At 52.9% G+C, this 24,194-nt stretch overlaps 7 protein-coding genes across 7 annotated transcripts; 3 read left to right on the forward strand and 4 right to left on the reverse strand.

The window, feature by feature from the left end:
• Positions 1–2,622: 2,622 nt before the first annotated feature.
• Positions 2,623–3,060, reverse strand: hH4-1-1 (Histone H4; the record flags this gene model as incomplete). Its single annotated transcript, XM_037318425.1, has 3 exons — positions 2,623–2,786; positions 2,845–2,982; positions 3,051–3,060. The coding sequence occupies 3 exons, from the start codon at positions 3,058–3,060 to the stop codon at positions 2,623–2,625; spliced, it is 312 nt and encodes a 103-aa protein (XP_037184268.1).
• Positions 3,061–4,962: 1,902 nt separating this feature from the next.
• On the forward strand, positions 4,963–5,495 carry hh3 (histone H3; the record flags this gene model as incomplete). Its single annotated transcript, XM_037318426.1, has 3 exons — positions 4,963–4,981; positions 5,046–5,239; positions 5,298–5,495. The coding sequence occupies 3 exons, from the start codon at positions 4,963–4,965 to the stop codon at positions 5,493–5,495; spliced, it is 411 nt and encodes a 136-aa protein (XP_037184267.1).
• Positions 5,496–6,172: 677 nt separating this feature from the next.
• On the reverse strand, positions 6,173–7,207 carry prp3 (U4/U5/U6 small nuclear ribonucleoprotein prp3; the record flags this gene model as incomplete). The annotated part of the gene is made up of 1 exon (XM_037318427.1): positions 6,173–7,207. One exon carries the CDS (start codon positions 7,205–7,207, stop codon positions 6,173–6,175), a length of 1,035 nt encoding a protein of 344 aa, XP_037183352.1.
• Positions 7,208–8,198: 991 nt separating this feature from the next.
• Positions 8,199–13,375, forward strand: RPA190 (DNA-directed RNA polymerase I subunit RPA190; the record flags this gene model as incomplete). The annotated part of the gene is made up of 2 exons (XM_037318428.1): positions 8,199–8,380; positions 8,443–13,375. 2 exons carry the CDS (start codon positions 8,199–8,201, stop codon positions 13,373–13,375), a joined length of 5,115 nt encoding a protein of 1,704 aa, XP_037183353.1.
• Positions 13,376–14,000: 625 nt separating this feature from the next.
• aspC-1 (Aspartate aminotransferase) lies at positions 14,001–16,065 on the reverse strand (the record flags this gene model as incomplete). Its single annotated transcript, XM_037318429.1, has 8 exons — positions 14,001–14,022; positions 14,080–14,310; positions 14,370–14,449; positions 14,500–14,623; positions 14,680–14,692; positions 14,751–15,114; positions 15,169–15,644; positions 15,981–16,065. 8 exons carry the CDS (start codon positions 16,063–16,065, stop codon positions 14,001–14,003), a joined length of 1,395 nt encoding a protein of 464 aa, XP_037183350.1.
• A 2,017-nt stretch (positions 16,066–18,082) lies between these two features.
• CGCA056_v003173 (uncharacterized protein) lies at positions 18,083–19,071 on the forward strand (the record flags this gene model as incomplete). The annotated part of the gene is made up of 2 exons (XM_037318430.1): positions 18,083–18,128; positions 18,194–19,071. 2 exons carry the CDS (start codon positions 18,083–18,085, stop codon positions 19,069–19,071), a joined length of 924 nt encoding a protein of 307 aa, XP_037183351.1.
• Positions 19,072–21,154: 2,083 nt separating this feature from the next.
• cys-3 (Regulatory protein cys-3) lies at positions 21,155–22,835 on the reverse strand (the record flags this gene model as incomplete). Its single annotated transcript, XM_037318431.1, has 2 exons — positions 21,155–21,699; positions 22,553–22,835. 2 exons carry the CDS (start codon positions 22,833–22,835, stop codon positions 21,155–21,157), a joined length of 828 nt encoding a protein of 275 aa, XP_037183348.1.
• Between the last annotated feature and the right edge of the window lie 1,359 nt (positions 22,836–24,194).

Raw genomic sequence — 24,194 nt, forward strand, 5'->3', positions numbered from 1 at the left:
GTGTTGGCGGCGGCCTCGGTCTTTGCGTGTGGACTGTGGCTTGTCGGCGAGCCAGCTTTGGTGCAGGTATCCGTATCCGCTCCTATCCGTAAAAGTTAGAAGTCTCCAGCAGGAATATGGGGGTGGCGCATGCATCCCCTTCAACAGTACCGGCCGGCGCCATCCGAAGTCAAGCCCTGCTGCTGCTGGAAGGCACAAGGCCAATGAATGTCTCAAGCCTTGGCCGTTGAGCTTTTGTCATCTGCCTCCAACCGCGTCCCTGCATTTGTGTGCTTTGATTCGTCTCTTCAAAATGCGAAAATTGATGCATATTTCTGCTATAAATCCTGGTCCTTCCAATTGAACCCAAGGTGTGGCTTGGCCCTCGTCTCACTCGTCCCTGAATGTCTCTGTCCGAGCTTCAGCCGCACTTTGCCTTCCGCGAAAGTAGCATCATCAACCCTGCATGCCTGCCTTATTCAACTGTCTTCCTTCGCTAGCGATTCCCGAAGAGCCTGGTTGGGTGGCTCTACTTGGTCGCGCTTCTACGCTCCGCTGGGTGCTGTTCTGCGGCGGTGCGCGTTTATCGTCGTCACTCATGACGGGAAACCAACTGTCGCTAGGCCTCTCCTACCTTGGCTCGTAACTCGACCTTCCGTCCGAGGTCCCACGAGTCTTTGTGGCTCAGCCATGCCCATGATGTCTCTTCGTCAAAGTGCAACATGTCTTCCTGTAGCATATCCGTTCACCACAGTAGCTTGCATGATCATGATCTTTCGAGGTATCTGCACCGTCTTGATGCGGATTCGGATTTAATTTCTTAGAGATGTTTGTTAACGACTAAATATTCCTACAACCCTCCATAACTATTTATTATACGCCTGGAATTATACTCTTAGTGAAACTAATGCCAATGTTCTGGACACATGATGCCCGAGATACGGACATGCCAGGTCTGAAGTGCCACCGCTTCATGAATGTTGCGAGTCACGAGGGTCATCATGTCTTGGTGTGCGACCATTAGCATGACTCCAGCGACCAGCGCCTTGATTCGAGCGAGGTTTGAACCCAGTTGTGGTATGCTTGCCGCTCACTTCTTGGCCGTCCTGATGTAAACACGAAGGACCCGTTTGCGCCGGTATCCTGGTCAATGTAGTGATAGTAAATCCACTGCTTGCAGAAGCACGGAATAAAACGCACTTAGTCGGCATGTTGGTAGTAAGACCGACCAGCCCGGTTTGATACGCACGACGAAGTGCGGTAACTTTCAGCTTCTTGCCAAACATGCGATGATGTCCCTGTGAGGTGTTCGTTCGTGTAAACCGTGATGCTACCAGCAGTCTGTAAATCATTCCTACTGGCGGTCAATTCCTACTGGCGGTCCCCTTGTCTAGTCACATCCCATCATTTCATTACCCGAACATCCTCAACACACTGGGTAGCTTTCCAATCGATGAAGTGCGCGCCGACTACATTTCATGTTGCTTGCTCGTCCGGCACGGCTTCCCCTGGCTTTTCCATTCGGCTTGATGGCAAGGCGCGCTATTAATATCACACATACCCATGCCATTGATGGTTGTGTCGATGGCGCTGATGTCAATGAATAAAAGTAATCATTCGATCCGTAGATGCAGGATTCCAAACGCGTCCACAATGGCCAAAACACACAAACTGAATATTTTACTTGTGCGGTATTTACGCTTCGAAAGCACTGCTGGGGAAAATCGAGCTGTGATGACTATCTCACGAGGAATCTCCGGGCTTTGTCTTTCGCCTTCGTGATCAGTCAGTCTTCGTATATCTCCATCATACGAGAGTGATAAACATTGCATTATTCACATCGCTGCAAAAGTATACTTCTCATGAGATCAAGCGGTAGCTGGATCCAAATGGAGCTACATTCAATTCTAGACCAAGATGAACCATCGGAATTGGAAGACACGCCTATCCCGACTAGGTTCGTCGAGACTGACGCCATGATAACTCCTTGAAGGAAAACGGCAATCACGTGGGCGAACATCTGCACCAAACGAGCATGTACAGAGACCCAGTCCTCACTCATCATTCTAAAAGCGTAGCCCGTTTATGTCCAGGAAATCTCTAGCCCACCAAATTCATTATGAACCCTGCTAACATAATGAGTCCTATAGCACGGGACTCGCGAAGATTTCCCTTTCACATAGGTTGACGCCGATTGAAAGAAAGCGTGTCATTTCGTAAGCGGTGGAGCAAACGCGTGATACCGTGGCATGGCCTGCCGAGGCAGTGGATAAGGTAGAGGTAGGCTGCCAACACAGTTGGCAAGCCAAGGAAACAGAGAAGATCACGAGCAAACACTGTGGAGTCCAAATCGTGCCGAGCATCATCTTATGCACAGCGTCACAGGACAAAGGAGCAAAGAATCACAACAATAACTAGAACGTGCCTCGGCGAGTGATCGATTATGTCTCAAGCCAATCAAGCCATCCATGTAGAACCCCGTTGTTTCCCGTATGGTACAGTAGAACACCCAAAACCAGCCAAACCCAATTCATTCGTGACAAAACACGCCACTCCCAAAGTCCGTTTGTGCCACCGCGCCTCAAGGTGGATCGCGTCGTGGCCCCAGAAAGATTCGTAACCGACATGCAAGAACAAACACGCTTAACCACCGAAACCGTACAGGGTGCGGCCTTGGCGCTTCAGCGCGTAGACGACATCCAGAGAAGTGACAGTCTTGCGCTTGGCGTGCTCAGTGTAGGTCACGGCGTCACGAATGACACCTTCAAGGAAAGACTTAAGGACACCACGGGTCTCCTCGTAGATCACTAGGGAGGACCAAGTTAGTATGAGCTGTTGATGCCTGACGAAGTAAGAGCAGCTTACTGGCAGAGATACGCTTGACACCGCCACGACGAGCGAGACGACGGATAGCAGGCTTGGTGATACCCTGAATGTTGTCACGAAGAATCTTGCGGTGACGCTTGGCGCCTCCCTTTCCGAGGCCCTTGCCACCCTTGCCGCCTAGTAGAGGAATTAGCATGAGAACCCGGATATAGACTGCATCAATGGCAGCACATGGATGTACTCACGTCCAGTCATTGTGTGTAAAGTGGTTGGGGGTTTGTAGGTGTAATGTTGATAGTGAGGCTCTGAGAGAGATGTAATGGGAGGGATGCGAAAGTGGTTGCGTGAGATAACGTGGGGCTGAAGTGGGAAGGATCATGGTGAGTGACGCGAAGAGGGGGAACGGCATTTATATCAGCAGGTCGCGCGCTTGATGAGATTCGGGATCAGCCAAAAAAAAAAAAAAAAAGGCAATGGTACGTACTCCGAGCAATGCTCCCGATGCGGGCTGGACGCGAAAATCAAAAACAACAACTGCCTTTTTCTCTGTGCACAGACCAGTTGGGGCAGCACGGGACAATTACACTGTACTTAGCCAACCAGGAGCCATCCCTTACTCCATCCACATCGATCTGCTCTAGGTACCAAGGTAGTGTACTAGTGAATGCGGCCGCCTCGCACTGCTAAACGAGTTTTGCACGCGTTCAACACGCGCGTAGAAATAGTGGACTGTCAGGGTATTTCGGGGATAAATACACCTCTGGCGATGAGAGATATCGTACAGATGTCTCACATCTTTATTTCTATGCTGCATTATGCGAAAGTTGCGTTATTGGTACAGGGCTACAGTATTCAGATGCCTATCCTAGAGCCATGACTGCACGCGACAGCGGCGACTTGCACGTCTCCTGTGTCTTTGCGTTTGGACAGTGGGGACTCACTCCAAGTTCAACGCTAGATGCATGCGAATGGATTCAACGTCGAAGCGGAAGAGTATTATCGCCCCCGCCGCATGGGTGATAGATTTAGCACGAGCCTATGAGAAAACGAGTTAAAATTCCAAGCTCGTCTATGCCGCTGCACAGGCGCCATCGACTTTTCAAATGGGCAGACGCAGAAGTATGGGTCTGCTTCTGCCATCTGGCAGTTTAGACGAACTGTGGAAACCTCTTGTGAGTGCGACACAGTACATACTGTCTACTACGCGCCTCCCCAAGGTTCCCTTCACGCGACGCGGCGGTTAGGTTGTGGAACTTCGGGGTAAGAGCCTTCGCCCACGCACGCTTGGTTCCCTTCAAGCTCATCGCGCAGTGGTCTGCAGCAGACAGAATACCTAGTGATCTCTCTTCTTACTGTTTGTTCGGTGCGTTTCAGTGTTCGATGTTCGGCGGCCGCGGTACAAAGCGCCCAGATGATTCAATGTTCGCTTGACCCAAAGGCGGTAACTTTCGATATGAAAGTGCACGTAATTTGCTTGCCATTAAAGTGGTGACCTCTGCGCTTGCAGCAAGAATGCCACGACTGACGTAGACGCGTGACAGTGGGCAGCAGGTATTAGATCGCGTCCTACTGCTTCTACGTACTTGTTACCGCGTCAGACAAGGTGAGGCGTGATTGAAGCGCCATAGGGCCTGCTACCGCATCCCGCATGTCCCACGGACAGGGTGACAGGGAAGTCGCAAGGTAGCGTTTGATGGGGAAAAGTGAGGATACTAACTCTGGGTAGAATGCCTGTGGACCGGTACGTATTACACCTACCTACCTTCCGGGTCTTAGGCCGTGGGAGTGGGACCTGGAAAGATGGGGTGGCGTCGCAGATGCCAGATTTCCAGCCAATCAAAAATCAGCCATCCACACTTCGACAACAAAGCGTAGAATCCCGCCAGCTGCGCCTGCCTTTTTCCAAGTAATCGCACCTGCAGAAACGGGGTTTTTCGAACCGTCGCGCGCAGACGCACAGGCCACCTCCCGCCTGGCACACAATCACTCCCCTCCGCAGCCAGCCCAGTTTCCTACCTATTTATTTCCCTCTGCCCTCCACCCACTCCAACTCTTTCTCTCCTCATCCACTCACACCCACCGCCTTCAATCAATACACCAACCAACATCTCAACCACACCCAAACCATCAACTTCATCACCATAAACAACAGTCGCAATGGCCCGCACCAAGCAGAGTACGCACTTCCTTCCTGGCGCAACCTGCCAACCACTTGCACAGCGCTGACTCCTTCCTCACAGCCGCCCGTAAGTCCACCGGTGGCAAGGCTCCCCGCAAGCAGCTTGCTTCCAAGGCCGCCCGCAAGAGCGCCCCCTCCACCGGAGGTGTCAAGAAGCCTCACCGCTACAAGCCTGGTACCGTCGCCCTCCGTGAGATCCGTCGCTACCAGAAGTCCACCGAGCTTCTGATCCGCAAGCTCCCCTTCCAGCGCCTGGTAAGTCCCATGCGCTCTCTTCACACGCTATGAAGGTAACTAACCAACACCCTCCCAGGTTCGTGAGATTGCCCAGGACTTCAAGTCCGATCTCCGCTTCCAGTCTTCCGCCATCGGTGCCCTTCAGGAGTCCGTCGAGTCTTACCTCGTCTCCCTCTTTGAGGACACCAACCTATGCGCCATTCACGCCAAGCGTGTCACCATCCAGTCCAAGGACATCCAGCTCGCCCGCCGCCTCCGCGGTGAGCGCAACTAAACATTGTCTTTCGATTTTCTCTTATGGGTGGTTCATGACTCGCGCTTTGGGAATGCTTGACGAAGGGACCGTCTTTGGTTTTTGGGGGTAATCTGGCGTTACGAATGCGTTTGATAACAACGCAAGGGTTGTACAATTAAACAGCAGCAAAGGATGGCTGCAAGGAATGCCAAACACTTCATGATCTATACCTTTTGCTTCGTAACCACTATGATGTGCTCGTATGATGATGTTTCCGACTGCGGGCCAGAACTCGCCTCGCTACGCGTCGCGCATGAGATAAACAATAGATGTGCCGCGATCGCTTCCCCAGTCGGTGGGGTCGCTTCTCTTTACAGAGGGATCCGCGCCTTACCACACTACTGTGACTCATTTTCGTGCTCTTGCGTGTAGAGTATGATTATGTCCTCTTCGACTGAACGATACTGACCTACCTGATGCAGAGCCAGTGCCCGATCGTCAGCAAAGTTCCCTGCCGAAGCGGATCTTACCCGTCTGACGAGACTTGCAACTTGTCTGCACCCTGATAACGTAGCTTCACCTGGGGGTAACTGAGATGTGATAGTAACTCGTGTTCGTCCGATGAACATAATTCTGCCGCTACAACGATGAGAAAGGCTTGGGCTAAGCCCTGACTTGACTGCATTGAGACCTAATGCCCCTCTTCCGTTCTACTTCTACATGGTCCTCGCCAGGGCCCAAAAGTTGTCCATCTTCGATCTGGTTAAAATTTCTTTGGCCTCGGCATCAGATTCGCACACCTTACTTCCCCATTTGCGAAACGCCCGTGTCTTTTCTTCTCCTTCAAAGACAAGCTTGCATTCGTTTCGCGACATGTCTCTCAAGTCCCCATTCTCATTCTCCGGAAGTAACCAGTCTCGCGCCTGTTGCCGTGTGGCGCCCTCGCGCGATGGCGAGTTCTCTGTCCAGTCGATACGATTAAGCATCAGTTTCTTGTACTTTCCGATACTATGCTCCCCCCCCTCTACAATAACCAGATTCATCTTTGGGTGCATGATGCAGACGCCAGTAAGAGAGTGTTGCTCAGCGTTCTTCCCAATCTTGAATCTGTGCTGTCCATTCGCAAGGCTGTTGATCTTGAACACCAGAACATGGATGCCTTTGGCAGCATCCTTCTCCTGGTTGGCGGCAAGCTTGTCGTGTTTTTCCTCCTTGGTGAGCTTCCGTTCCTCATTGGCCTCTAGGTGCTTCTGTTGCCGTTCCGCAATCTGGCGATTAACTAGATTCTCAACCGCCGTGGGGTCCTTGACTGCCGAGTCTGCATAGACTCGCATCATGTTGCTCTTCTTAACCTTGGGCGGCGGTGCTGGCACAAGGCCAAGCCGGATCTTTGCTTGTTGCTCTTTCAGTTCGGCCATCCTCCCCTGCCTCCGTACTTTGGCTTTCTCTTTCGACGTAAGAAACATGGGTTTCGGTGCAGGTTTGTTTCGCTCTTGCGGTGGCTCTAATGCAACGGGATGCTGAATATACTCGGTGACGATTGTGTCCTCCGATGTGATCTTGAGGTGAATTTCATCGTCGATGTTGTCATAGTTACCGCCATCGACGAGCCCTTCATCAAACCATTCGATGTCCGGAGGTGCTTCAACCACAAGGTTCTTCTCCAGATCTAATTCCTCGTCGATGCCAGCCTTTCTGGTCTGCGCGGCGATCTTCTTCTTCAGTTCCTCCAGCGCAGCCTGTCGTCGCATCGCATTGCCCTGCTGGATGAATCTGCCCCTTGGATGGAAGTTAAGGGGGCGAGACTGTCGCTGCCGGCTTCCTGTGGGTGGACCCGCCTGTTGGTCGTTGAAGTAGGGGTTTGGTCTTGTATTGTCTTGGCTCCGCGCTGAAGGGATCGACGACCTAGCACCAGCCAAAGACGATGAGCTGGAGTCAACCTGAGATCGATATGGAGGAGCTCTATCACTTCCACGGCCCGAAGACTGAACCTGCCCAAGACCTTGAAGGGCAGGATGCAGTCCAGCCTCAGGGACGCCTTTGGCTTTGCTGCCCCCAATCGCCGCTGCCACCCTTGCTTTCAACGCAGCCATTTTGTCGGCAGCGGTTTCGGGCTTGTGCACTCGAGAGTTTGGATCGTGACGAGGCCCTAGGCCGCTTGAGTCGGGACGTCGATCCATCGTAATTCGTTATGACGGAGATATTTGTTGTTGGGCGTTGGGGATCTAGTCCAGAGGTGCGGGCTTCCCTTTCGAGAAGGCAACGGGGGTCGGCGAGCGAGTAGTACAGTCGTCGGCTGTGATTTCTGAATCGGCTGGACGGACGAAATCAAAGTAACGAGCGTGCTTTGATAGGCAAGGGATAATGCATATGCATGCGATGCCTCGTGTATGGCGTCGCAGGCCTGCAGGCTGGTGTAAACAGTTCTTACATAAGGGTGATTGCCGAGGATTTCGTAGGCATCTTCTCACTACCTTATTTCGATGTTGCCGCGACACCTCTCGACAGCTCCACTATTGGCGGGTCTTTTTTTCTGCCGCGAACCACCGCCAAAAAAAAAGTTCCCCTCTGCCTGCCTTCCGCCGACACTTGATCACCCACCAGTCTAGTTGATTTTGCGACCGAGCTGCCTGTACCAACCCGACCGACAAGACACTGAATGGAAAATTTGTTTCCCTCCGCCTCACCCTCTGTATAGACTCAGATCGGTGTCAGGCTAGTTCCTGAAGCCTCATTGGCAGCATGAATATCTCACAACCTATTTCGTCGTCCGTGGAGACAGTCGAGTTCACTTTTCTTACCGAGGAGGAAATCAGAGCCGTTTCCGTCAAACGTATTGAGAACGACAGCACTTTCGATAATCTTCTCAATCCTGTCCCCGGTGGTCTATACGACCCCGCGCTCGGCTCCTGGGGCGATGCTCTGTATGTTTGTCACTGCAATCGACTCTACTCGCTTCAATTGACTAACAAAAACCCTGCCAAAGTTGCGCGACCTGCAATCTCAACCAGTCTTCCTGTCCTGGCCACGCCGGCCATATCGAGCTCCCCGTCCCTGTATACCATCCGATCTTCCTCGATCAAGTCCTTCGGCTCTTGAGGTCGCAGTGCGCTTATTGCAAAGGTTTTCGCATGCGCCACCGCGACATCAACCGCTTCTCGTGCAAACTTCGACTTCTCCAACATGGCTTGCTGCATGAGGCTCATCTTGTTGATGCCATTGGTGAGGAGCTCAAGGGCCTTGCGATGCCCGGCGTCCCCACCGATTTCGACAGTGAGGCCGAGGAAGAAGGCACTTCCACTGTCGACAACGTCATTGGCGCACGCGAGGCCTTCGTTCGCCAAAGTTTGAAGGCTCACAAGCTAAGCCTGGGAGAGGTGAGGAAGGGCAAGCACGAAGGGTCTATTGAAATGCGAAGGGAGCTCATTAAGGAGTTTATGGTGCAAATAACCAAGCCCAGAAAGTGCGACAACTGCGGTGGCATTTCCCCGGCCTATCGAAAGGACCGTTTCGTCAAAATCTTTGAAAAGGCCCTCAGCGAGAGAGACCTTGCACACATGGCTCAAAGGAACCTGCACATGAAGGACTCGATGGCAACCACTGCCATGACATCGAAGTCTAAGACGACGCGAGGCTCTTATCAAGCCGATGAAGGCGTTGCTGATGTCGACCTGGCCTCCTCTGAAGAGAACGACGTCGAGATGCGCGATGCCAGCAGCAGTGACGAGCATCGCCCTATGGACAAAGGAGACGAAGACGCCACCAATGTCTCCCCGGGACAGCAGCGATACATCAGCGCCATGGAAGTTCGTGCTCGTCTGCGAGAGCTATTCGAAAAAGAGCAGGAAATTATGTCTCTGATCTACAACTCAAAGCCAGTGACTAAGAAGGCCGCTAAGATCACGGCTGATATGTTCTTTCTCCGCACAATCCTTGTTCCCCCAAACAAGTTCCGACCTGAAGCTCGTACCGGCGACTCGATCTCTGAGGCTCAGCAAAACTCTCTGTACAAGAACATTCTGCGGAACTGTGTCAGTATTGCTAGGATACACCAGAACGTCGGAGGTACGGATCAGTATGGAAGAACGAGAGACATCAGCGACCTGCACCAAATATGGACAGAATTACAAGAGTCCGTCAATTCCCTAATCGACAAGAGCAAAAACCCTGTGCAGGGCGCAGCGGCCAAGAGAAATGAAGACGGTATCAAACAAAAGCTGGAGAAGAAGGAAGGTCTTTTCAGAAAGAACATGATGGGAAAGCGAGTCAACTTCGCTGCGCGAAGTGTTATCTCTCCGGATCCGAACATCGAAACAAACGAAATCGGCGTGCCTCCTGTTTTTGCACGGAAGCTGACTTACCCCGAGCCAGTCACAAGCCACAATTTCAGAGATATGCAGCAAGCAGTCATCAATGGTGTCGATAAGTGGCCAGGCGCTGCGGCAATCGAGTACGAGAATGGCCAGATTGTCAACTTGCGGTCCAAGTCGACTGATGACCGTGTATCGCTCGCCAACCAGCTTCTCGCCCCTACCAACAACCAGATGAGTGGCGTGAAAAGCAAGAAGGTTTATCGCCACTTGACAAACGGTGATGTGGTCTTGATGAACCGCCAACCAACCCTGCATAAGCCCTCCATCATGGGCCACAGGGTGCGGGTGCTGCCTGGTGAGAAGACAATTCGAATGCATTACGCCAACTGCAATACGTACAACGCCGACTTCGACGGCGATGAAATGAATATGCACTTTCCCCAGAATGAGGTGGCTAGAGCCGAGGCTCTTCAGATCGCCGACACGGACCACCAGTATCTGTCTGGAACTGCAGGCAAGCCCCTTCGCGGATTAATTCAGGACCATCTTTCGGTATCCGTGGCGCTTTGCAACAAGGATACTTTCTTTGATCGCGACTCGTATCAACAGCTTATTTACTCAGCGTTACGCCCGGAGAGTGGCCACATTCTCGGTGAGAGGATTGAGCTTATCCCACCCGCCATCATCAAGCCGATTCCCAGGTGGACTGGCAAGCAGGTTGTAACCACCATCCTGAAGAACATTAAGCCGCCAAATGGCGAGGGACTGTGGATGACCGGCAAAAGCCAGGTTAAGGGCGAGCAGTGGGGTAAAGGCTCGGAGGAGGGTACTGTACTATTCCAGGATGGTCAGTTCCTTTCCGGCATCCTCGACAAGGCCCAGCTCGGTCCCAGTTCAGGCGGCCTGATTCATGCTATTCATGAAATCTACGGTCCTGCGGTTGCCGGCAAGTTGCTGAGTGGCATTGGCCGACTTCTAACGAGATACCTGAACATGCGGGCATTTACTTGCGGTATGGATGATCTGAGGCTCACACCTCAAGGCGAAGTATCTCGAAAAGAAACTCTCAAGGCTGCTAAGGGTATCGGTCTTGAGGTTGCGGCCAGGTACGTGTCTCTGGAGGACAATAAGCCCGGCAGCGATGACCCAGAACTTCTCACTCGCCTAGAAGAGGTTATGCGCGACGACAGCAAGCAGGAAGGTCTCGATATGCTCATGAACCAGAGCTCTGCAAAGGTTTCTAGCATGGTGACAGCTGCTTGTCTGCCGGTCGGTTTGGTTAAGCAATTCCCGAAGAACCAGATGCAGTCGATGACAACATCTGGCGCCAAGGGTGGCCAAGTCAATGCTAACCTCATTTCGTGCAATTTGGGACAACAAGTCCTTGAGGGTCGAAGAGTTCCTCTCATGGTCAGTGGAAAGTCTTTGCCTTGCTTCCGGCCGTTCGAGACAGATGTTCGCGCTGGTGGCTACATTGTCCAGCGTTTCTTGACGGGTATCCGGCCGCAAGAGTATTACTTCCATCACATGGCAGGCCGTGAAGGCCTTATCGACACCGCTGTTAAGACATCTCGTTCTGGTTACCTGCAGAGGTGTATCATCAAGGGCATGGAAGGACTGACGGTTTCGTACGACTCTACTGTTCGCGACGCCGACGGCACATTGGTGCAATTCTTGTATGGCGAAGACGGGCTGGATCCTACCAAGCAGAAGTATCTCACCGACTTTGGCTTCGTTCTCCGCAACATCGGTTCCGAAACGGCTCAGTTGAATTTCGGAAGCGAGTTCAAGGACAGGTTTGCCGGCAACAAGGACGACGTTTTGAAACACATGAAGAGCGCCATCAAGCACGCCAAGGTCGACATCGCCGCCAAAGACCCAATCATTTCTCTCGTCAACCCTGCCAGGGTGGCTTTCGCCACGTCCGAGAAGTTCTACGAGAAGATGTCCCAGTATATCAAGAACAATGAGGATGGCCTGATTCGCGACAAGTCTAAGGATGTCTCTGGTCTTATCAACGCTCCTGCCGTGAACAGAAAGTCAGCTGAGCTCGTACTCGCCGCTAAATACATGCGTTCACTCGTCGAGGCTGGAGAAGGTGTCGGTATCGTAGCTGGCCAGAGTGTCGGTGAGCCTTCTACGCAGATGACGCTGAACACATTCCATTTGGCCGGTCATTCAGCGAAGAACGTCACGCTTGGTATTCCCCGTCTTCGCGAGATTCTCATGACTGCGAGTCGATCTATCTCCACGCCGTCGATGACTCTCCTTCTTCACGAGGAGCTTTCCGCAACAGAGGGAGAAATCTTTGCAAAGTCCATCAGTGTGTTGCCTCTGGCCGATGTGCTTGACACCGCAAGCGTCAATGAACGCATTGGAAAGGGGCAAAATAGCGCGCTGGCTAAACTTTACGATGTCCGACTAAACTTTTTTCCCTCGGAGGAATACACCAAGACCTACGCGATCGATGCCTCTGATGTCATGGATACCGTGGAGAAGAGGTTCTTGGATCATCTTTTGAAGATAATGACCAAGGAGATCAAGAAACGGCGAAGTGAGTCCAACTCAGCCACGCCTGATATCGGTGCCAAGGCCGGCGTTGTCGAGATGGCGACAGGCAATGGAGAGACAAGAGGTGGCGGGGACGACAACGACGATGACGACGATGACGGTGATGGCGATGCGACAAACGCTAAGAACAAGGCAAATCGAGAAGAAGCCGTATCCTACGGACCCAATGATGACGAAGACGACGCCATACAGCGACAGATGGAGCGCGAGGAGTCAGTGGAAGAAGATGAAGGCTTTGGCGGTAGCCCAGTCCCCGAGACTCGGCAGGAGGCTTCAGACGAGGAGGAGGAGGAGGCAGAAGACGATGAGTCGGAAAGCGAGGGCGCCTGGAGAGCTGAGCGTGTGAAAGAACGGTACCTTCGTGTCACGCGTTTCAGCAGCGACGAGGCGGGAGAATGGTGCGAGTTCACGCTCGAATTTGAGGCAGATACTCCCAAGGTGTTGATGCTCAATATCGTGCAAGCGGCAGTCAAGAAGTCAGTTATCCAGCAAATACCTGGTGTCGGCTCGTGTACCTTCACTGCGGACCACAAGACGACGGACCCCATCACAGGCAAGGATATTTCAGTGCCAGTCATTTACACCTCTGGGGCCAACCTCAGGGCGATGCAAAAGTACGGCGACTTCATCAACCCGAACAAGATCGCAACGAACGATATTGCTGCCGTCCTGGACGTGTATGGTGTCGAGGCGTGCCGGACCAATATTGTCTCGGAACTGGCCGGCGTTTTCGGAGGTCACGGAATTAGCGTCGACAACCGCCATTTGAACCTCATTGCCGACTATATGACCCGCAACGGTGACTTCACACCCTTCAACCGCAACGGCCTGCGCGGCAACATTAGCCCATTCACCAAAATGAGTTTCGAAACAACTCTTTCATTCCTGAAGGATGCTGTGCTCGACGGTGATTGGGATGACCTCAGGACGCCAAGCAGTCGCATCGTGATGGGCCGTTTGGGCAGGATTGGAACGGGTGCATTCGATGTCCTTACTGCTCTGCCGACGCATCACATGTCGTCTCATGCGGAGTAGCCGACATGCGAAGGTGTTTGGTCTATGTTGTTTCGCGTTCTTCTGGGTTTGCTCACAAAAGCCCTCGGCTGATAATTGTATTTTTTTCATCTGGAATCGATAGAGAGGCAACGTGGCTGCAAAAGTAATCAAAATGGAATTTTCAGAGGCTTTGACGGATTGAAATAGGTAAGCGCCTGCGGTGCAATTCTGTTGGTGACTTGTAGCTTGAAAAACAACATCTTCGAATCGCACGTGGTGCAACTATCTATCCTCCGGTTGTATGCGCCAACGGCCTGGGCTGGGCGGATGCTTAGGGCGGGGACTATAATCTCGGTTGTGCATTGCTCGTGGGGGAGATAATTCGTGTTCTCAGTGCATGCGCAGCCTAGGACAGCAGACAGCACGATGACTTTGTGGAGATAAGTTGGGAGGAAATAGGAAGATGACAGAGGTTTCCGAAGTTGACAAGCATCAGGGAGCAGACGAGTCGGTGGTCAATGATTTATGAATCTATCGCCAAGTAGCCCTAAGCGCGCGCATGCTTCTGCCGTTCCCTCTTGCACCTCCCAAGCAGAGTCGCGTCGCGGCGTGATCGTCGCGTCGTGTAATCAATACGAACCATTCTTCCATAGCAACTTCCAGTCTAGCCGCTAGACTTCTTGAACCTGAATGAACGTTAGTTAATTGATTTTGGGTCGCCGACCGGTATTATCAATACTTACTTGTTAACCACGCGCTCGATGCCGTCGAGGCCGTTCTTGAGGGTCTCCATCTTCGGGCCGTACGAGAAACGGACAAAATGGTGGCAGGGGCTGTCAAAAAGGTCACGGCGTCTGGAAGGGTTCAAGTCAAAGAAGATGCCAGGGACGACGATGACCTTCTCCTCCAAGCAAGCCTGGAAAAAGTTGAGGCCGTCCGAGATGGCGTCAGGGAGGCCCTCCAAATTTAGCCAACTAGGCATGTCAGTTCCCAGCTTGCTCTGTCTTTGGTGGTAGGAGGAGCGGGCACTTACAGATAGAAAGTGGAATCGGGCACGTATTTGATGACGAACCCCATCTCGCGCAGTCTGCGAACAACGTAGTCACGCTTGTCCTGCTCATTCCATCAGTACATGTTTGGTACAGTCAGATCACCATACATACGCGGAAATGCTTCTGAAGGAAGACCATTTCCTCCTTCACGAGCGTCGGGTCAAGCATGGGAATGGCAGCCTCTTGGAAAGGGTGGTTCGCGCCACCATCAAGGTAACTCCCACAGGACCCGATACTAGAGACATATGTAAGTAAGCATGTCCTTTTGGATCTAGGAACTTTTGGTCTTACGCTTTGATGTACTCTGTGGGGTAACTTCCGTTAGCATGTGTCGTTTCAATTGTTTGATTGCGATGGCATACCCTTGGGACCAAGAATCCAAGCAATACGCCAGCCTGGAAGTCTGAAGCGCTTGGTCAAACCATCAATAATAAGGACATCATCCTCATCGACGTCCTCTACGTTCTCCGCCGCGGAGATCGTGCTGCCGTCGCAGTTGCTAGTATAGTTGTACCCGGAATAGAATTCATCACTGATGAAGGTGGCACGACCACGGCAGATATCTTGGATCTCAGCCAGCTCGGGGTTCGCAACGACGCGACCAGTGGGGTTGCGGGGATTCGAGGTCAGAATGACGGAGGAGCCGCGGGAAATCTCTTCAGAGATACGATCAGGATGGATATGATAGCCGTCCTCCTCCGCAAGAGGAACAGGAATGGCAGAGAACTAGGAGAACCGTTAGATTATACGATTTTTATCCGTGTGGAGAGGGGGACGCACGTTCTTGAATAGGGAGAGCATCTCGTTGTACGCCGTGTAGTCAGGCAAGAAAAAAGACAAGTAGGAGTTTCCGAGAATGGCGGCAATGCGGATCAGGCCGGCACGGCCTCCAGGGACGATGGCGACGTTCTCCCAGGTGTATTGGCTCTGCTTACCCTGGCGATGCATGACGTTGTACAGGTTGGCGACAGCCTCGCGAAGAGGCTTGATGCCGGCTGTGGGACCATACTCACGACCGGCCATGGAGATGTCGATAGTTGTAGGACGAGGAAAGCAGCCGGCGATATCGTCCTCGACTTCGGGGGCGCCCTGGCCCAGATTGGCCCATGAGTCGGGGTCCTCGAGGAAACCATACTCGGCAGCGCGCTCAGTACACCAGACAACACCGGTAGAGGAGCGGGAGGCGTCGAGACCAGCGTGGGCTTGGTGGCCTTCGTGAGCATTGCGAAATTGTCTATGAGTCTTGGATTGAACCTCTGAGAGGTCGCTGAAATTAGCTTGAGATCAGAATACAAAAGGTTCCTCCTGTAACCGCCGCCCATTGAGATGCTGAAAATGTCACTGAGCTCGAGTTGGAGCAATGTGGGGAACGAGGGGCAGCTTTGCTGAGGACAAGAATTTGGAGCTGAGGGCACCAGTTCAGCTCATACCCCGCACCAGCACCAAAGCTGGAGGACAAGCTTTTCCCCTACTGTCTTCCTCTTGCTGACAGCTTGGTCTCGTTCCGATAAGTGCGGCAGCATCAAAAGGCGAAGAACACGCAGCTCTAGCCGCGATCCGGGAGGGAGACGGATCAATGAAAGCTTGCTTACCATTGGCGCTACTCTCGCCGACACTGAAGCGCCTGGGCTTAGGCACACCGGTGTGCCGATTGATGGAGAATTTGCGGTTGAACATGATGGCGGTAGACAACGCAGTTTGTCGTTATTTTGGTTGTTGACGTCGAGAGGGTGAGGTTGTGGGCAATTTGCTGCTTGAAGGAGGGGGAAAAGGCAAGTAAGTGCCTAGCTAGGACTCCAGTCAGGTTGCAGTTGGTTGCCGCCCCGTCTGTTTTCCCGGGGAAATCGACGTTGTGCGATTCGCAGGCCTGGTAGGTCGGGCAGAAGGGGACGGGAGAAAAAAGAGCAAGATCCGGATAGAAGGTCAGCTGCCCACCATGGTCAAGGTGAAGCAGCGAGGGGCACACAAACAATCTTATACGGGCAAGCTACGAACGGCTTAGGTTCTTCTCTTCACCGGCACTTGGGCCCTGGAGTTGGCCAAGGGATCCCTGTAGATCAGGAATGCAGCTTTCATGCAGGCTCTTCCAATTGTGGATTTCGTTGGGCGTGGAGGGAAGATGATAGGCTAGTTGCTGTCGTTGCCAGTGTTTCCCACGCTGAAGATGGCAGCGGGACTATCACTTGACGAAGTTGCAATAAAGGGCAGATGTTCTTCGAGCAGAGATCAGAAAGGGGGCTTAAAACAAGCCTGAGCAATCGAAGAAGGCTGGAGACCAGGAGAGCATAGTCCCCGCGCCGATCCTGCTGTCTCGATGGCCAACAAGCTGCGTTCCGAACGTTGGTCGAGGCTGGGCAAAGCTGGAGCAGAACGAAACAGCACTGAAGCTTTCTTTTCAGTATTTTCATTCGGCCTTTGATTCAACTGATTGCACGAAGGGAAATAGCGGTGTCCACTATCCATGGTCAGGAGCGGATCTCTGCATCGCCAATCTGTACGTCCACTCATTACCTATCCGTGCTGCCGTGCCCAACCGGACCAGGAAAAGTTGGCATTCCTGTACTCCGCTGAGATAGAGTGCGATAGACCTAAAGAATTTGCACAGCTTGTTACTTCTTGTTGAGGACACTGTGTAGCTACAGACGCCCTTGAGAGTTCTGCTGCGCAATAATACCATGAGAGGGATTCAGGACGTCTGCTGTCGTTTTCGGCCAGGTGCAGCACCGCAAAAGGTCCAAAACCCTACCGACCTCGCCCGGGTCTTTTAGGGCGCTTAGATTTTCGTCGTGGGTCAGGGGATTTGGTTATTGAGTCAGCCCTTTTCCTCTTACCGCGTTTCGGAGGCACTGACGGCCCCCCAGAAAAGGTACCGGTCACGTGGTGCCATCGGTGCCATCGAGCGGCATGAACGATACGAAGCCATAAGGCGCGACAGGCGGATTGAGCAAAATCTACTACATCTGAGGCGCGGTCGCTCAGCCTGGGGCGCAGCCACTGAATGCGTTCACCAATAGGATCGCACGAACCCAGCCGCCTCCCAGATGACCACAGCACCGCCACCATGGTCGGACACTAAGGTACCTAGGTAGGTAGGTACCTTGGGTGCATTGTGAATGACTGAACCACAACCATATACAGCATAATTAGGTTCCTCTTGGAGGAACAACCAACGCATTGACAAATATTTCAACTTCTCAAACTCAGCGCCATCAAGGCATACTGGCTGGGCTTTTCAAGTTGAAAGACGGTGGTATAAGATGAATGATTGAGTTCAGCATTGACACAGAACGTTGTCTGTCATCTCAAACGCCAACTCAATAAGGAACCAACCAAGAGTCGAAGCAGTCTGAGCCATACTAGTAATCTTCTTTTACAACCTTGAGTGACAAACAAGGAGACCTGAAAAGCAAAAACTCGAACTCTGTTTCTGCTTTGTGAGTTCCTTGAGGACCCTACCTTTCGAGACCGACGACACCGACCAACGGCCCCACCTGCCTTCTTATATCAATCCAACGGCCAGACCTCCAGCACCTTCACAATGCCTCACTTCACTGCAGAGCTCTACTCCCCGACATCTTGCGACGAGCACCAAAAAAAAATGCGCAAATCCATCTTTGGTTGTGTGAAGGATAAACTCACCCGCAATTCGTCGTCCTCTTCGCAAAAGACCAAATCCTCCGCACCTCCCACAACCATGCCGAGCAGTCATAACCCGTTTACCCAGGCTCAACCGGGAAATGGTAAGTCATGATCCTCGCTCACAAAACGCCTGAGATTTCTCAAGCACCCATTGACCAATGAACAGGCGCATCTGTCGATCAGCCGCCCCCTGCCTACTCGGTTTCTGCTCCGGCTCCACCAGCCACCAGCTTCCTGGGGCCCAACGGCGGTCCGGTTAGAAGCCCCTCGCCTGCCCCCTCCAATGCTGGCTCCATCAGCTCTGTCTCTGGCATGAGTGTTTCGACCCCCGAAGACCCCTATGCCTTCCTGTCCTCCTTCGATACCATCTTCGTTGTTGACGATTCCGGCTCTATGTCTGGCCGATCTTGGCCCGAGGTTCAGGGTGTTCTGCGCGCCGTCACCCCCGTCTGCACCGCTCACGATGCTGATGGCATTGACCTTTACTTCCTAAACCACAAGACGACTGCCAGCGGTAGTGCCAGGGAAGGCAAAGCCGCTGGTGGATACTACGGCATCAAGCGTGCCGACACGGTCGAGGGCATCTTCACATCAGTCCGTCCCCGTGGCGCTACCCCTACCGGCCAGCGTCTTCACAGCATTCTCAAGCCATATCTGCAACTGTTGGACTCCAAGAAGCACGACGTTGAGAGCGTGAAGCCCATCAACATCATCGTCATCACTGATGGCGCTCCCTCCGACGATGTCGAGTCTACTATCATTACTGCCGCCAAAAAGCTCGACAAACTTGATGCCCCTCTTCATCAGATCGGCATACAATTCTTCCAAGTTGGCAACGAGCCCGGCGCCCGGGAGGCCTTGCGCGAGCTTGATGACGATCTTGTTGACAGAGTTGACGGCGATCTTCGCGACATGGTCGACACTGTCACTTGGGAGAATGGTACCAGGGGTGTTCTGACGGCAGACAGCATCCTGAAGGTGGTTTTGGGTGCGGTGGTGAGACGGCTTGATCGTCGGAGGACTAGTGGAGAGGTCCATCGCTAAGACAGATGAGGTTATTTGTTCTTCTCTTTTCTGTTGCCTCTTTTTAGCACCCTTGGCATCAACGGCGTTAGGTACGGTGGATAGAAGAGTCCGTTTTGTTTTAGACAGGACGGTGCAAACCAATTGATACCCAAACAGGAGGTCCTCTCTGTTTGATATTTAGAAATAGAAGTCAGTTATACCCACGTACCTCATGTCGCGTTCGGTTATGTGAACCAGCCATCATCAGTTTGCGCCTGCAAGAATCAGAAAACCAGAATTAAATTAAAAAAGGAAAATTAATTTTCTACAAAAAGATAAGGGAAAAAATAAGGAAAAGTCGCAGGCCTGGAGAGCCTTGACCAGCAATATGCGTGCCGAGGGAGGAGGGGGAGAATACATGTACATGATGTTCAAAAGACTAGACACTGACACGATAAGCATGGGGCATGGAAACTGCCAGAAGTGAGTGACCTGACCCACTTCACAGACGTCTTACCTTTGTTCGACGAACGACAGACATACTTACCCTCGCAGCAGTCGTTCACCACAACTACACAGGACGTTCGGTTTCCCAAGGCCTGACTAGTCCATGCTCAACTCCTTCGAAATCTGAAAGCCAAACGCCTGGATGAGACCGTTTCACAGAATCATTCCACGTGGGTACGCGCCACTGCGAAACCAGACACGCCAAGCCTCCAGACCATCACCCGCCCTGATCACTGTTTACGCCGCCACCACCACCAGACCTATTGGATTAAATACAAGAATGATCACATCATCGACATCTCAGTCGAAATTGAAACCAGCCTCGCAAGAAGCCGACCGCGTGGAGGCGGAGGTGACGAGAGCCAGCGTCAACCAACAACAGCAAATTCTCCCGGGCGAGGACCACTGCCAACACCACCCCACGGAAAGCACGTCACCGGCCCCTGAAAACACGACATCCAACCCTCAGGCAGAAAGCTCTAGCACCAACAATTCTTCCGGTTCTAGCCAGCCTCATTCCCATAGTTATCTGGCTTTGCCGCCGCTTCCCGAGGCGCGGTCCAACGCTGAGTCCATCACCCTTGACTTGGGGGGTCAAGTAGGAGGCGGCTCATCGACCAAGCTGGATCACCTGGGCCCCCTCGTGGTTCACCAGGACGGTACGATGTCGCGAATAAAGAACTGGGGTGAGATGACTAAGATCGAGAGGGAAAGCACGATGAGGATCATTGGCCGGCGGAATCAGACTCGCCTGGCCTGTCTTAGGGACAGCGTCGACAGCGACAGGAAGGAAAGGCCGAGAGCAGCAGCAGCGAGAGACGATGAGAATTGAGGGTCTACGGTTTCACTGAATATTGATCATGTTCGTGTCGCCAATTTTGCCCTCCGTCCCGCTGGAGCTTTCGTCGCAACCACCGTCTCCGCCCCTGCTTTATCGCGTGTGTGGCCACCTCCTGGCCGGCCTACCTGCCAGTGAACTTCCGACGCGGAAGCATTTCTGGTGGCGGAGTTATCAGCAGAGGTGCCAAATACTTTAGGCCATGTGTCGGAAATACATATACAAGTTTTTTTTCTTGGCCTTGATGACTATCAGATCGGCTTGGTTGGCAGATGGGGAAGCTCGCGGTGATTTAAAGAAGCGGGGACGGCATGGAAGAAAAGTAGAAATCCAATGAGTAGGGAGACCGGGGACATGCTCCCAAACACTCTGATTCCCGGTCGAACTCACCGAAGGTCATGTATGAACCAGTCGCTGCTCATACTCCCAGTCACCTATACATTCTTCGAGCCGGGTTCGTCATAGCGAATAGCTATCAACAGTCTCATATAATTCATTGGTGAGATACTCTACCACGAGTCCTGATCATGAGTCCGTGTCGGTGTATATAGATTTCGTCACATGTTCCCAATTAGAGCCGAATTAAAACATAATACGCCCATCCAAGCCCGCCCTCTACTTCCCACAGCCATCACCTGTCCCTTGATAGTCTCCTAGTGTTCCTCTGATCGCACGCCATCTGGTGCCGGGAAAAATACCAAGATCGTCAGCATGAAGCGTAACGCCCGCAAGCGACCATCATAGAATCAGCCCGTAAGTGGTGAGATAATCTGCTGGCTATTTTTCCTCCTTCGGCGCGTCCAAGGTTGTCGTGGGCTTTGTGGCCGTCTTGGATTTATTCTGGAAGTCCTTCAACATGGATGCAACATCCTCATTGCCCTCATTCTTCTCCATTACAAGGTTCTTGAGCCAGCGGTTTTCGGTTTCGAGCAAATTGATGCGTGCCTCTAGCTGAGAAACCTTGTCAGACATTTCCTTCGCGCTCTTTTCGAGAGCCTGCTCGCGCTGCTTCTTCTTGATACGGAAACGAGCGCTAGCGGCTGTGTTTCTCCTGCGCTTGTCCTCCTCGGCGGCGAGACGGGACTGCTCTTCAAAGCTTTGGCCAGGTCTGCCACTGGTCAAAGACTCAGGGGTACTGTTCTCGGCTGGACGCGGAGCGGGCGCGCCATAGTGATGGTTTTGCGGCTGCTGAGAAACCGGAGGCGGAGCATAGGTGGTTTGCGGATTGGGCTGAAGAGGTTGAAGGTTACCCAGACCTTCGGCAAAGGGGGGAACACCCGAAGCAGGGTAGTGGTTGGTAAAATCGGTGAAGCTGAAGTCGCCTGTCATTGTTCATGGTCAGATGGGTGTTCAAGGCAGGTTATCGGTTCCTAGCATCGTGGCGTCGGCGAGACAGCGGGATGAGGGGGAAGACGGACGGGCAGAGGTCTTCGCAGGAGCAATTGCATCCGCGAGTCTTGAAGCTGGTATAACAAGGCCTTCACCTGCGAGCACTTGCTCTATCCGTCTGTGATGGCGGCTGCACAGATGGTCGATGCCCCCCTGCTAGGGTCGATGACGGCAAGTCACGGGGTATTGCACCATTCCCCAGACAATTTGTCATCTGGAGTCGCGGCTCTCTCTCAACACCGCAGGCCGGCAAGCTGCATAAGGAGCTGCTAAAACTCCCAATCAAGACGTCTCGTTGAAACATGGGCCGCGCATGAACCGGGTGGGGTAGAAACAAAACGTTTGAAGCCTTGAGATAAGGCATTCTAATGTGCTTCGCTGCGACCCTGAAGATAAATCGAATCGGTTTTCTCCTCAACCTCGGCATTTAGAGTTCACACACAAAAGCCGCTTGACTCATGCAAATCTGAATCACCACTCTGCCCCCTGGTGGTCGTCTGCACAGAAAGTGAATGGAAGCCATCAGGTAGTCGAAGAACTGTAGCCACTCGGCCCAGTTTCTGCCGCAACCCAGAGAGCGTGTAGAACAACATTGACATAGCCATCAGAAGTACAGAAAAGCCCCTTTGTGCCATAGTCGCTTGACATGACTCCAAGGCATCAATCTGGTGAGTACGAGCGAGTTTTGTGCGACTAAATCCAGGGACTGGCGATGTGCAGGAGCGGCGGCTTCAAAAAGAGACAACGGGAAAATCCCATGCCAGAACGAAGAAAACACCGGCTCACCTGGCAAAGAAAAATCGACATTGCCAAACTCGCCGAGAGGAGAAGTCAAATCCTCGGCGGCGGCGCTGGACGGGGCCTGTGTCTCCGTCTCTGGCTTCGCGGGCTGTGCCTGATAATCGGTTTGCTGACCGGTCTCAAAGTCGAAAAAAGAGGAGTTGGTGAAGACGGCCAGATCCTCTTCGAAAGTGAAGTTGTCCTCGTGGCTGGACTCCTTTACGGTGTTGAGATCTCGCAAGAAATGCGAGACGTTGGGGGCACGCCCACCACTGCTGTAAGGCGACATGTCGAAGGCCGGCGCGGCTCGCGGCGAAGCCAATCCGGGGTGGTTGTTCAGGTCTGCAAGATGACAGAGGAGCGAAGTGGCTCGGTCGAAGCCAAGCCTATGGCGCGGGACGTCGAGTTGTTTTGTGGTTGCGAGAACTTGGGGCCTCAAGTAAGGGACGGCGGCGATGGCGTTTGGAGGGGCAGTGGGCTGTTTTTGGATGCTGGACCCCCAAGCAATTAAAGTGCGAAGGCCAGCCGGCTTCGAGTTCCAAGTTTCCGGGTCTTTTACCACAATTGCGAGAAGTATCGGTGGTGATGAGACGTCGACGCCAGAGGTAATTGTCGCCTCGTCAATCGATGAATGGGATATCGGGCGAGGCAAGTAGCGAATGCTTTGCGAGTGCTGGACGGGTGGTGAATCCGATGCTGGGGAGTTTAGGAAAGTGGGTGAAATGGGGGAGGAGAAGTCGAAAATGAGAAAATGAAGCCTGTGTCCGTGGAGGTCCCGGCTGCGGACACAGGCCGAGTGGATTGTATTAGTCAAGTTCTTTACCCGACAGCGCGCCTTCCCAGCATCCAGGGAGGGGCCCGGAACAAGCACTGCACTGTTGGCTCGCTGAAGTAATTGGCTGGCAGTGTGTCCATGTCCTTGAGAGCACCCCACGCAGCTGCGCGCCACTGCAGGGAAGACACTTACTCTTGAGGTAGAGGTGAGGTACCTATCCTACCTACCTTAGGTGGGCACCTAGACCCAACGCATTACAGACTAAGTACAGAGGGAGGCGCGGCCGACACCGCTCCGGATAGGTACCCAGGCGGAGACTTCACAACCGTAGGTACTTCACTCTTACCGCGATAACGGCCCCCATCCGCCGATGAACGGGTCGATATCCGGCAACGACAAGGCTAATAGCAAAGGGCAGCTTCTGGCGACATGTGCTAAGCTTCTACACGGCACGGCAGCGACGACGCGGCCAAGTACATATAGTAGGGCCGTGAGGTCTACGTACTCCCATAACGTGTCTTTGGGTTCTGGGCCAGCGTCCATCCGTCATGAACACAAAACAACGAATCATCGCCCGGGAGAAGCTTTGCCCCCCTCCCTCCCTCGCGGTAATTGCACATCTCTGACCTGACAATCCTCGATTCTGGGATGCTTTCGCTTGACGTCTTCAGCTTGCAATGTTTGCTGATCGGCAAGTCAGACGGAGGGCGTCATTCTGAGCCATTTCTCCAGGTCTGCTGCATCAGCACGGAAACGAGAGACTAGATTTTGGGCCACACGAAACAGTGTTCAACACTACGGGCAGTTTTCAGGGTGTTCCTGCGCCCAGTACGGCGAAGTAACAAAAATGTCGTTGAGATGGATCAGTGAGGA

Source organism: Colletotrichum aenigma (assembly GCF_013390185.1).
Source record: "Colletotrichum aenigma strain Cg56 chromosome Unknown KSG_Cg56_contig02, whole genome shotgun sequence".
Taxonomy (NCBI): domain Eukaryota; kingdom Fungi; phylum Ascomycota; class Sordariomycetes; order Glomerellales; family Glomerellaceae; genus Colletotrichum; species Colletotrichum aenigma.